The 13,600-nt window shown below is 30.6% G+C and overlaps 2 protein-coding genes, 1 long non-coding RNA gene and 1 pseudogene across 6 annotated transcripts; 1 reads left to right on the top strand and 3 right to left on the bottom strand.

Moving 5' to 3' along the window:
• Positions 1 to 886: 886 nt before the first annotated feature.
• Positions 887 to 5,357, top strand: Mtr4 (exosome RNA helicase Mtr4). The gene is made up of 10 exons (XM_089083754.1): positions 887 to 1,060; positions 1,184 to 1,285; positions 1,489 to 1,731; positions 1,832 to 2,039; positions 2,391 to 2,657; positions 2,745 to 3,576; positions 3,657 to 3,829; positions 3,910 to 4,341; positions 4,464 to 5,001; positions 5,155 to 5,357. The coding sequence occupies exons 1-10, from the start codon at positions 984 to 986 to the stop codon at positions 5,310 to 5,312; spliced, it is 3,030 nt and encodes a 1,009-aa protein (XP_088939880.1). The 5' UTR covers positions 887 to 983; the 3' UTR covers positions 5,313 to 5,357.
• Positions 5,358 to 5,524: 167 nt separating this feature from the next.
• Positions 5,525 to 9,354, bottom strand: casp (Fas associated factor casp). 3 transcript variants are annotated; one of them, XM_089083756.1, is made up of 12 exons: positions 9,084 to 9,354; positions 8,645 to 8,713; positions 8,276 to 8,564; positions 7,990 to 8,167; positions 7,642 to 7,918; positions 7,424 to 7,562; positions 7,176 to 7,321; positions 6,945 to 7,099; positions 6,678 to 6,873; positions 6,499 to 6,602; positions 6,077 to 6,389; positions 5,525 to 5,904 (listed from the first exon to the last, which is right to left on the bottom strand). In XM_089083756.1, the coding sequence occupies exons 1-12, from the start codon at positions 9,120 to 9,122 to the stop codon at positions 5,824 to 5,826; spliced, it is 1,986 nt and encodes a 661-aa protein (XP_088939882.1). In that variant the 5' UTR covers positions 9,123 to 9,354; the 3' UTR covers positions 5,525 to 5,823. The 3 variants fall into 3 exon arrangements, with proteins under 3 accessions (XP_088939882.1, XP_088939883.1, XP_011637942.2); XM_089083757.1 differs by having other exon boundaries at positions 6,064 to 6,389; positions 7,424 to 7,565; positions 9,084 to 9,351; XM_011639640.3 differs by having other exon boundaries at positions 7,424 to 7,565; positions 9,084 to 9,349.
• Positions 9,355 to 9,938: 584 nt separating this feature from the next.
• Positions 9,939 to 10,879, bottom strand: LOC105427750 (uncharacterized; annotated as a pseudogene). Its single transcript, XR_016141092.1, has 3 exons — positions 10,867 to 10,879; positions 10,459 to 10,667; positions 9,939 to 10,356 (listed from the first exon to the last, which is right to left on the bottom strand). The product of XR_016141092.1 is annotated as an uncharacterized LOC105427750 (transcript).
• An 891-nt stretch (positions 10,880 to 11,770) lies between these two features.
• LOC148934723 (uncharacterized) lies at positions 11,771 to 12,285 on the bottom strand. The gene is made up of 2 exons (XR_016141190.1): positions 12,244 to 12,285; positions 11,771 to 12,134 (listed from the first exon to the last, which is right to left on the bottom strand). It is a non-coding gene; the product is annotated as an uncharacterized LOC148934723 (long non-coding RNA).
• Between the last annotated feature and the right edge of the window lie 1,315 nt (positions 12,286 to 13,600).

Here is a 13,600-nt window from a genome sequence, read left to right on the forward strand (position 1 = left end):
TAAATCATGTATTTTATTACTTCGTTTCTCTAAATAGAATTTTAAAATTAATCTTTATTTTATAACTATTGAAAGTTATTTTACATTGAAATTGGATTATTTTTCTAAATTTAGAGGAATAATAGTTGCATTCTGCATACAAAGCAGCTTTGCAACTGTGTAAAGATCTTTGATATAATAATTCATTTTTGCCATTCCTCATGGATCTAAGGGCCAGAGCACACTTTTATGTAACGGATAATGCATTACGCATAAGAAAATTAACCAATCAGAATCTTTCGTTTTTATTGGCGGCCGGGGGGGAGGGTGGAAATGGAGGACTATGATTGGTTCATTTTCTTATGCGTTGTGCATTTTGCAGAAGTGTGTACTCCGATCCTAAGGCTGGTTGCACACAAGATGCGGCAACGCGGTAGCCAATCACCATCTATGTGACGAAGATATATTAGAAAACAAGATGATGATTGGTTACCACGTTGTCGCTTTGTCGTGTCCTGTGTGCAATCAGTCTTAATGTATAAACCAATCATATTAAAGGATTTTACAACAATTGCAAAGCTGCTTTTTCTGCTGAACGCAGTCAATATGGGCTGTGTTCCAATATTCACTCAATACTAAAAATATATAATTTAGGTCACGTATGTTGTAGATTTTCAGTACTAGCAGTAAGTATCAGAATGTGGCCATAGAGAACTTCCAAAAGTAAAAATAAATGTCTGCTCAAAGGGCTAGTCTTACCAACTTCTCGTTAACAAAAATAACAAATGCGATTGGTCAATTCTAATAGGATAATCGACATATTAGGTTAATCGAGATTGGTGAGACCGGTCCTAATGTGACCAATAGCGATCATTCGTTATCAAAACAGCGTTTGCCTTCCGAACACAACCTATTATCGATCAGTAAATCATAGTAAACTCGAATAAACTTTTAAGAAAAAGCATGTTCTTCCGAATTGTTAAAATAACAAGTACAAATTAATAATGGCGAATTTTACTGAGGATTTATTTGATGTTTTTGATGAAGATGGCGATGATATACAAATACCGGATATTTCGAAGTAAGTGAAAGGATTATTAAGACGGAATTTAAGTTAATTTTTGTTTATAACCTCTATCTATAACCTCTGATTATAAGTCAACATCGCATGGTTGCGAATCATTTATTTAAAACAAATTTATAGGAAAATCGAAGGAGAAACGAGAGTAAAACGACAACATGATATTGATGATGATAAGTCAGCTGTTAAAAAATTACGACACGAATCTCTCTTAGATGATATCAAGTAAAGTTCTGTCATATTAATAATTAAAACGTTTATAAGATTATAATTATAATATTATTAATATAATGTTTATTATTTAATATTATATTAATATTATTTTAATATTACTTAACGTCAATTAAAATAATTTTGTTTCTATGTATATATTTATTTCTTTATGCTATAAAAAAGAATACAGCATATGTTGAATATTATCTCTTTAGTCTAGAAGAGGTGGCATGTCGTATCAAAGTGCATACTATAGAAACTGCAGAATCTTGTATGCATGAGATTGCTGTGCCACCTGATCAAGAGTATATACCTTTGGAATGTAAACAGAGCAAGCCAGCCAAAGAATATAAATTTATTCTTGATCCTTTTCAAAAGGAAGCAATTTTATGTATTGAAAATAATCAATCGGTTCTAGTATCTGCGCATACATCAGCTGGTAAAACTGTTGTGGCTGAGTAAATATCTAATTTTCTATTAATATCTAAATTTATTTTCAGAAAATATTTTTTTCAAATAACTTTTTTAAATATTTTATTCCATCTGTCTTCTATACAGGTATGCAATAGCATGTTCCCTTAGGGATAAGCAAAGAGTAATATATACTACTCCGATTAAAGCATTGAGTAATCAAAAATATAGAGAATTTCATGAGGAATTTAAGGACGTTGGTTTAGTAACGGGTGATGTTACTATAAATCCAACAGCGAGTGTATTAATTATGACTACTGAAATTTTACGAAATATGTTGTATAGAGGTTCTGAGGTTTGTTTTATTATTAAAAATTGACATATATGTTATATATATATATTGGCTATCAAAAATGTACATACATATATATATATATATGTATATACACATATATATATATATATATATATATATGTATGTATGTATATGTATATGTATATATTTCAATTCCTATAAAAGTAATAATGATTATATAATGATTATATCCTTAAGTAAAATGATACTATGATAAATTGTTTGACTAATTTAAATATTTGGATATTTATTGAAGATAACATCATGGTTAATATAATGATGTTATAATATTTTATGCAAAGAGAAAAATATAAACATTTATATTTATAAAATATTTATTTCATATTTCAGGTAATGCGCGAGGTCGGCTGGGTAATTTTTGATGAAATTCATTACATGCGCGATAAAGAGAGAGGAGTAGTATGGGAAGAGACACTTATATTACTACCAGACAATGTACATTATGTATTTCTTTCCGCTACTATACCAAACGCACGACAATTCGCGGAGTGGGTGGCACACTTGCATAATCAGCCTTGCCATGTAATATCTACAGATTATAGGCCTACTCCATTGCAACATTACATATTCCCAGTTGGAGGTGATGGTATCCATCTGGTTAGTGATAATCCATATGAAATGTCTGCTCGAGGAAGAAGAGAAATACGCCGTATATTTAAATACTAAATTTGTTTTGTAAAATAGGTAGTAGATGAAAATGGTCAATTCAAAGAGGAAAATTTTAATAGAGCTATGGCATGTCTGCAAAATATGGGCGACGCGACTAAAGGCGACACGAAAGGACGCAAAGGTGGTCTACGTGCCACAAATAGTGGACAAACGAATATCTTCAAGATGGTAAAGATGATCATGGAAAGGAATTTTGCACCTGTGATAATTTTCAGTTTTTCGAAAAAAGATTGCGAAGTTTACGCGATGCAAATGGCTAAATTGGATTTGAATACATTAGAGGAGAAGAAATTAGTAGATGAGGTTTTCAATAATGCAGTAGACGTTCTCAACGACGAGGACAAAAAGTTACCTCAAGTCACGAATTTGTTGCCGCTTTTGCGACGTGGAATAGGAATTCATCACGGTGGACTTTTACCGATTTTGAAAGAAACAGTCGAGATATTATTCGGCGAAGGTCTAATTAAAGCGCTTTTTGCCACTGAAACGTTCGCGATGGGCTTGAACATGCCGGCACGAACGGTTTTGTTTACGGCACCCCGTAAATTTGATGGCAAGGACTTCCGTTGGATCACGTCGGGTGAATATATTCAGATGTCCGGTCGCGCTGGCAGGAGAGGTCTCGATGACAAAGGAATCGTCATATTGATGATTGACGAGCAAGTTAGTCCCGTCATTGGTAAAGCTATCGTTCAAGGAAAGCCCGATCCAATCAATTCCGCGTTTCACTTGACCTACAACATGGTTCTTAATCTTCTCCGTGTAGAAGAAATTAATCCAGAATATATGTTGGAAAGAAGCTTCTTTCAATTCCAAAATCAAGCTGGTATTCCAATTTTGTACAATAGTAAGTTGTTGTTAATAATGTTTAATATTTAGCAATTAAAAAGTTATAAAGATTGTCAGTAATTTTAATTATGTTTTCAGAGGTAAAAGAATTATGTACTGCCTACAATACTGTGAATGTAGATAGATACGACGAGATATCTTCTTATCATGATATACGCGAACAACTTAATCGTCTGAGCGCAGAGTTTCAATCATTTTTAACGCGACCGGAATATCTGGTCCCGTTTTTACAACCTGGAAGATTAGTAAAAGTATGTATTTTACAATATAAAATTATGCGCACTGACCTGGTAAAATTTTTGACGAAATTCATTTATAATTCTTATTGTAGGTGAAAAATGAAAACGAGACTTTCGATTGGGGTATTGTAGTGAATTTTAAGAAAAAAAATCCAAAAAATCCAGTAAAAGATAAGACTGTCATCGTCATTGATATTTTACTTCATTTATCGAAAGATTCTAAAGAAGGCAATCCAATTCCGTGTCACGAGGATGAAGAGGGTGAAATTGAAGTTGTCCCCATTTTGCATAATTTAATTTCACAAATCAGTTCACTCAGATTATATTATCCAAAAGATTTGAGACCGCCTGATAATAGAAAGAGTGTACTAAAAACAATACGAGAAGTGAAAAGGAGGTTTCCAGATGGCCCACCCTTACTCAATCCTATTACAGATATGCATATAGAAGATCAAGCTTTTAAAGATATTGTGAAAAAAATTGAAGCATTAGAAAAAAGATTATATGCACATTCTTTGCACAAGGTAAAAAATAGTTCCTGTCAGTACTTGAAATATTTTGTCAAATTTTGAAAAATTTTCACTTCAACATATATATATATATATATATATATATATATATATACACACACGATTGTATTTTATAGGACCCTAATGTAAATGTGTTATACGAACAATTTTTGCACAAGGAAGAATTAGCTGCACAACTTAAGCAAGCTAAGGAAGAATTTAAGCAGGCCAAATCGGTACTTCAGATGGACGAACTCAAATGCAGGAAACGAGTTTTAAGGAGGATGGCATATTGTACGTCAGCGGATGTTATAGAACTGAAAGGACGTGTAGCTTGCGAATTGAATGGTGCCGATGAACTATTAATGACTGAAATGATTTTTAATGGTCTTTTTAATGCTTTAAGCGTACCGCAAATGGTAGCGTTAATCAGTTGTTTTGTATGTGATGAAAAATCAAATGAAATGCCTAAAAGCACAGAAGAATTAAGCGGTCCGCTCAGACAGATGCAGGATTTGGCTCGAAGAATAGCAAAAGTTTCGACGGAGGCCAACTTGGAATTGGATGAGGATGCATATGTTGACAGATTCAAACCGTATTTAATGGATGTTATATACGCTTGGTGTAAAGGTGCAACATTCTTACAAATTTGCAAAATGACAGATATATTCGAAGGTATTGTGTGTGTGTATATATATATATATATATATATATATATATATATATATATATATATATTAGCATATTTCATTGCTAAGATGATAATAAACCTGAAACATTTTTCTATGATATATATATATATACATGTACATAAAATACATATTTCAGGATCTATTATCAGGTGTATGCGACGTTTAGAGGAGGTGCTTCGACAATTATGCCAAGCTGCAAAAGGTATCGGAAATACAGATCTAGAAAATAAATTTAGCGAGGCGATCAAACTTATAAAACGAGATATTGTGTTTGCTGCGTCTTTATATTTATAATGCAAGAAAGAAGAATAAAACTAATATAACTTCATAGAGTAACAAGTTTACTTTTTGTTTTTATATATATATATATATATATATAATATATATATATATCTAGATTTGTATATCCTTATTAAATTATATATATGATTCCTATATGAATTCCATTATATTGCCCGTTATTTACATAGCCCAGTTGCGATGCGTTTATAATAAACAAAGGCAGCTTTCGTTTAAAATCGGGGAGAGTTTGTCCAAAATTCTATTTATTCCTGGGAATTTAAAGTATATAATGGAAAGAACTTTCTTTTTCTCTTTTTTTTTATAAAATAAAAATTATATTCGCGCAGAGAGTGCATCACAATACGACTTCTTCTCGTACAAGAAAAATTCAGCGTAAAAATGTATACTCGCAAGATAAACAGGACTCAATAACTGCTATCTCGAAGTTGTTAAATAAATACATTTCTGAAGAATATTTCGCGACACTTAATTTCTACATTTCAATTTAATTACAACATATTATTTATCGTTCTTCTAAAATTACTGTTTCCTGGGGACAAAATTTCAAGTCCATCAAAGTAAGCTTTGAATCCATAGATGTTAACTGAAACAAGTAAATTATGTATTAACACGTTTCAAATATCTTCCAATAATGTTTAAAAAGATTTTCAGAGTGGTTTTGTTTAAATTTTCTTAAAGATGAGAATAACATTAAAAAAATCATATAAATAAATATCTACATAATAGGAACTTAAATGCTTACATCATCTACTTACATCCCTTCGAGGCCAACTAGATAGGAGCTTGTATTCCTCTGTAGGATAACCTTCCACAATAAGGAAATTAAAGAGTGTTTGTAATGGTGTATCCGATTGAAATTTACGTTCCAGGAATTTTCCAGCCGGCAGTCGTACTCTTACTTTCATTACACCATCGCCTGCCCCTTGTTGTGGTTCAGGTGGTAAACTAGACTCTACAGCTTGTCTGTGAGCTTCTTTCCTCGCTTCTTCAGCTAACCTTTCATTTTCAGCTTGTTCCTTTTTTTTCTTTTCAAGTTCCTCTTGCATCTGTTTCGCTTCTTCTTTCGCTCTTAAAATATATTTTACAAATATTACATTCTTAGTTCAATGCAAATTATTTGTGTACATGCAAATATTGTATTGCCATCTCTATAATAGTTTAGATATATCTTTTTTACCTATCAGCTGCCAAACTCTCTTGATATGCTCTGTCTTGTTCCTGTTTGACTCTTTCTCTAGCCTGCCGTTCTTCTTCAACACCGATATCAGCTCGTCTTTGCTCCTGTATCAAAAAATAACAAATTATGTATAAATCAAAACTTATATCTTTCAACAATACGTATGAAAAAATTCTTACTTGGAACACATCGACGGCTTGTACCAAATTCGTTAATAACTCATTAACACCTACATTGCCGTCTACGATCGTAAATATCTCTGTATTCGATCTAGATCTCATAATAATCATAAGAACTGGCAAGGTATCGACATCTATGCTTGACACAGCCAAAGAACCGACGGTACCAAGAGTTTGAGTTACAGAATACAAAAACCTGAAAATCGAACGAACATTTAACTGGGGTGAGTTTAATAAATGTTTACCATTATTTGTGTGAATTTTTACCTTTCTTTGTTAGAGTCATATGTGATATCCCAACCCCAAACTATAAAATTTGCTGAAAGAAGTTGAAGCACCGTTTCGAAGCCTAATAGTTGAGTACAAAAGACATTTGCTAATACGCTGTTATCGTGATGTAAATATACAGCCAATAATTTTCTCTGCAACGGCATAAAACATTTATATATTTTGACTGATTCTTCGTTATAGTTTTTAGTATCAAAATTTAGAACAAACCTCTTTCGCTGGTTTTAAACACGATTCTTTCAGAGCGTCTTCGAATGTACCTGTGAAAAATTCTGGATGTGCTGGTCCATATCGTTTTTCGAATTGCTCCGCGAAATGTAACGTACCCATCACCTCATCTACTACATTCTCTGGCACTGTTTATAAATAAAAAAAAAATATCTCATTCAATTGTGATACCAACATATGGTATTGCTTCAATAAAACACAGCAGTTTCCTTATGTTCCAATGCACTCACTGAGACGTTCTATTTTAGTGGGTTTAACGTCGTCTATGAAAATATCATCGTCACCAGTAAACTCTTCGGGAACATCTTCAAATTCTTCCACATCTTCCGGCTCGTCTATGGAACTATCACTGTCAATTAAATCTACGACCTTCTGAAACATGAATTTTTTGATTATAACGTTATAAATAAATATATCGACAGAAAACTTATTTTCAACGACTTCTTACCTTTTTTTCTTCCTTCGCAGGAAGCTTCCCAACGAACAAATCGTGTTCTGGAAAACATATCCCACTTTGTGCCAGTATCACATTATCATCTTTGAGCGAACTAGGCCAACCTTTCCACTGCTGATTTCGCACAGGTACATCTATTAACGAGTAGATGTCCGCCTTTACTTCTAGCACAGTACGCGTGCCAGGGAATTTCAGTTTATACGTTTTATTGTGAACCTCGTCCTTTATGTTCAATGTGTAAAACTGAGTCATGCGATCTGACAGACTTATGCTGGAGCAACAAAAAAATATAGATTTGTGATTACAATTGCAAAATTGTGTTGGCAAAATTTTACAACTTACCTTTCGTTAGCCAAGTCGCCATCTTGTGATAATGATGATAAATATAATGTACTTTCTCTAGGCAAATCTAATGTTTGCAGTACTGTATTCGGTGTTTCAGGTTCTGTCTTCCATCCATGAAGATTCTGTTGGCAGGGTGCTACACTCGTTTTATACCATATAAATTGCTTAAGATCTCCTAAAAAAAATAATTTGTTTATAATCTGACCTGTTTTGCTTTGAAATTTTTTGTTAAGTCATGACCATCAATTGATCATTTATATAAATATAAAAAATCTATACTTACTCAAAGTGGACAACTCAGATAAATTTAGCTTATAAATGTTATCAAGATAATTAATATGGAATGTAAGTATTCTGTTTTTCATGCAACTCTTAGATCTACTCGTTCCAGGTTTTGCATTTTCTATTATATCTGCTTTTGCAGTTACTGTCTTTTTCAAATTCTGCACCGCTTGCAGTTTTGAAGAAGACGAGCGTGGTGTTACTTTAATTTCTTCTACCATTTCTATATCTGGAGTCATTTCAGAAGGTAGCTGCTGTGTAGTCTGAGGCATGGCTTTGTTTATTGCAGCCTAAATGAAAAAATCAAGATATTTATTTTAATGTACAAAACAAATTCTTACAATCATGACAGCATCATATTGATACTTACCAGTAAATCCCAATTTGTTTCTTCCAAATATAGAATGGCTTCTCCAAAATCTTCGATTCCGGTGCAAGCCTGGCAAATAATTTACATTTAAAAGTCGAAAGATGAAAATATAAAAAATATAAAAATATAAAAAATCAATACAAATGTATTTATATGAGGATACGTCATCGGTATTTTTCAAATTTCAAACAAAGACGTATAGGACAACATAACAAAGAAATCGACAAAAGGCTCTCGCGGATTCTAACGAATTGATGATGTCAATGTAATTTAATAAATACAAATCACATATTCGAGCGCACCGTTGATTCTCCGATGATTCCGGAGATCGATTCAAATGACTCGAATTATTGTCAATGTCATCTACACGTAATGTCCATAACCTAACAGTGCATTTGCGCTGCGCGTGTGAAGCCTCGCGAAGTGTCAACTGGCTTACCTGAAAGTCAGCCAGAATCGCATCCCGATTTTCAGCCATCGCAATGAAATTCTGATATGAGGATTGCGAGACAGTCCTTCGCCCGAGTTTTGTAATACTTGTGTTCACTCTGCTATCTTAAAGCTATTACAAATAATATGAACAACAACCGCGAGCCATTGATGTCTTGAACCACGAAATTTTCATGTAAGCTGCGTTCCGATATTCACTGCAAGTACTGAAAATCTATAATATATGTAACCTGAACTATATATTTTCAGTACTAGCATTGAATATTGAAACGCAGCCGTAGGCACTCGCAATCATATTGCGATACAACTAGAGTTCCTCTAACTTATATATAATAATATGTGATATGGTGTGTGTGTGTGTGTGTGTGTGTGTGTGTGTGTGAATGAGGCGTTCAGAAAGGCGCCATAGATATAGAAATATAAAGGGGCACAAACTCAATAGTGACCCAGTAATGAGATTAATATATTAATAAAGATCGACGATCTTACGGAAATTCTCGTAACCATGTATGATTGTTAAAATTTTGAATAATTAATCTATAATATATATCTATAATATAATATTAATTTATTATTATTTCGCTATTTTGTCCTGAGTCTGAAGAATGGGATAACAAATCAAATTTTGTCCAAAATGTGGCGCACATTCAAATACAATATTAGTTTGACAGCAAAAACAAAATTAAAAAAATGTTTATATAGTACAAAATCTTATAGATAAAAATATGTAAAGCATAAACTGATGAATACCGTCCTAAGTTTTACAATCGTTTAATTTATAATACAAAAGAACATAAAAGTGGTTATGTTAAAACAATTATATAAAAAGATTTTCCAGAACATATTCTTTTTACATTTCCTTTATTGCTTAATTTATACATTTTTTTTTCATATTTTTTTAATTTTTACAATCTTACCGAGAATTTTTTTACATTTTTTAAATATCTATAAACTTTTGAGTTTAATGATCATAATAAAATGATATCTTTGATGATCATATTTTATAATTCTTTGACATTAACATTTTTATTCTAATCAGATAAATATCATAGGCAGAATATCGATGGCTATTATTTACATTTCATTTTTTGCCATTTTTTCAGTTCTGTTTGCAACTGTGTGATTTGTGTACATAAATCTTGATTTTTTGTTTAAGATTTATATTTTTGTCTAAAAGTTTTTGATTCTGTTCCTCTGACTTTCTTAATCGCATCAATAACGTTTCAATAGAAATATTTGCATTATTGTCAATCTCTTGCATTCTGTAAAATAAATTTTTTTATAATAATATATACTAACAAATTAATTATGACTGGAATATGATTGGAATTTACATAATTATAAAGAAACATTTTGCTACATACATCTCTTGTTGTATTGCTTTATTTTGTTCTTTTATATTTTGTATAGTTGCTTCATCTATATTTTTTGTAACTTCCTCTTCTATATTTTGTACAATATATTCTTCTATATTCTCTACAGCTTCTTCCACATTTTGTACATTCTGTTTCTATATTTATTACAGGTTCTTCTTGCAATAAGTGCTCTTTTTATTGTGCATATTGTACAAGTTCTGTGTGAAAGTACAAATATCTTTGTTCTGAAAGAATATTAAAAGATACACACACATACACACACATACACACACACACACACACACACACACACACACAATACATACATATATATTAAGTATATGCATAAAAATTTAGAAATACATACAATATTTTAATTTTTTTGTCATTTTCCTCATTCTGCGACGTTTTACTTGCTTTGAGTTTCCATTTTTTTTCTAGACTTAATAATCTTGTTGGGATAGATCCCTTTTTCAACTGTAAAATTTTTTTAACTGGTTTATTTATTGATCATAGTTTTGTCTTCTCAAGTACAAAACAATTGTCCTCAAAATGAATATTGCATATTCTTGCTGTAAGATCATAATATAAGTCGTATATGCAACAGTGACATTAAATCAAGTAAGAAGTTAAAATATTAACATATCAACTTATCTGAATCTTTTATATCAGTTTCTTTTCTTTGGCAGGCATTAAGCCATTGCTGACGATTAATTGTTTCTTTAGAGAAAACGAAATATTTAATGCCTTTTGTGTTAGTACTTGTATTATTTTTACAATTTCTTATACAGCACGTTGACATAATTTTTCCCATCAACGCAACACTTGAACATCGAATCAAACCTATACTTAACTAGAAGGTCTCTAATCTTAACCATGGATGTAGCCATAAATCCATAAGAAAATTGATCAATCGTTCGCAATCATTCTTCGATAGCGAAGAAAATAATCTTCTATAGATCTTATATAGGCCTTTCTCTTTTGACAGAAAGAGATGGAAGATGTATCATTCTTCTACCTTTCATTTTTCAAAGTAAAAAACGGACATAGAAAAAAGAAAGACATAAGAAGAATAACAGAAAGACAGAATAAAATATTGCTCTCTCACTCTATCAATTAATTAATATTATCTCTCATTCTATCTTAATTTTAGAAAGCGTATCCAGTAGTATATAGGATTTGAGGAATAATCAAATCTCATTGTAATTGATCAGTTTTCTTATGAATTTATGGTTCTGACAAATTTATACAAAGGCCATAATTGATGTCATATCCTTAAGTCATATCCCTACTTTAGAAATCAATTTGAAAAAGATAGACATTTATTTTTTTAAATGATTGTTATTAAAAATCAAAATATTTTATTATTATAGACATTTATTAGACATTTTAATGTTACAAAATAATATGATTATTTAATAATAAAATGTATGTTGTCATAATCTTGCCAAATATTGATTTCTTTTCTATACAAAATTTTAGTTTGAAGTCGGATAAAATATCTTATCAGGGGATCGATCATGTAACTTTTCCCCTAGGGCGGAAACGTGAAAAGTGAAAAGTTTCACGTGAACTTACGACCATGTACGATTTTGCGGGATCATGTAACTCTCTCAAACATGAAAATGTGAAATTTTTCACGTGAACTTTTTCGCCATGTACCTTGGTGGCGGAAAGGCAGAAATCTAGGGAATTAATAAATATGCTTCGGAATTAGAGAAGATTAGGGCTGCGTTAGGATTAAGTGTACGTAATACATATACAATTGATTATTAAAAGTATATAATACTGTACCAATAAAATAATTTTCATTAACTATAAAACCTGTATAAAAAATGTTTCATGATTTCACTTTCCACGCATCCAAACTACATACATAATCACTGTACGTGAAATGTCAAGGTGTGAAAAATGAAAAGTAAAAAGTGAAAAATGAAAAGTGAAAAATTTCACGTAAAGTTACATGATTGACCTCCAGATCATAATAATCTTATAATGGACTCTGTTATGGTTGGTTTCTAAAATAATTTTAATAAGAACTAATAAAAGCTGGTTATGAACCACTCTTTATCTCTAAGGGACTTTAATTCTTATTAGTTTCAATATAGACTCGATACAGCAAAAAAATGATAATTTTCTATTTTAGTGAATGTGAATTTTTCATAATCAAATTTTTTTATGTGGTTCTAATTTAATACTTGATAATAAAAAATAGTTGAATATGTGATATTAAAAGTTACTTGGAATTACCTTGTGATAATTCTTGATATTTTGAATAATATTTTCTTAAATGCTATTATGGATGATTAGAGAAATTTCAGGTTATTTTTATTGATGATCCTATGAAGAAGCTTATTTTATTAGCATCTAGTTTTGAAAAGTTTAGAAATATTATTTAAAAATTTATATCATATGCGAAAAAATATAAAAAAATTTATAGTTGTTAATTTATTTTTTTAAAAAGTAGAATATTTTAATAATTTATATATTTTTTTAGATATTCAGTATGGAAGATTTGAGAGGAGGCATTATATAGCATTTCCGAATATTGGATCTTATGATATTCAGTCAAATATAGTTGGATCTTATGATATTCAGTCAAATATAGTTTGCTAATTTATAAATTGATTAAAGAAAATTACCTTCAAGAATTACTAACATTACTGACTTATCTTAAATGTTATAGAGATGTTATATTGATTGTAAAAGAGAAATAATGAAAAAATTTTAAGAGTTTTCCATGATCTTTAAGGAACAGTTTTTAGCTCAATTTTATATCTCTAATGATTGATGATATTATATAAGGAATGAATCCAGGAGATATAAGGAATGAATGAAGATATAAGGAATGATATATAAGGAATGAATCCAGATAAAATATTATAATTTATTGATGACATTATATCCTGTCAAAATATTTAAGATCAAAAAGGAGAGATATTAAAATGGCAATTAAAAATTGATGAAAAATTAAATTTTATTAGTTTGAATCTTTAAACAAAAAAGTAAATTGAATTGATTTTAAATCAATTGATTTTATTAATAGAAATTTGAAGAAGAATATGAAATTTATACAATTGATTATTGAATTTTAATTTTACAACTGAGTTATTATAAAAGCTCCAAAATTTATGTTATTAAGAAGAGAAGA

The sequence above is a fragment of the Pogonomyrmex barbatus genome, unplaced genomic scaffold (assembly GCF_055798465.1).
Source record: "Pogonomyrmex barbatus isolate J1 unplaced genomic scaffold, ASM5579846v1 scaffold8, whole genome shotgun sequence".
NCBI lineage: Eukaryota > Metazoa > Arthropoda > Insecta > Hymenoptera > Formicidae > Pogonomyrmex > Pogonomyrmex barbatus.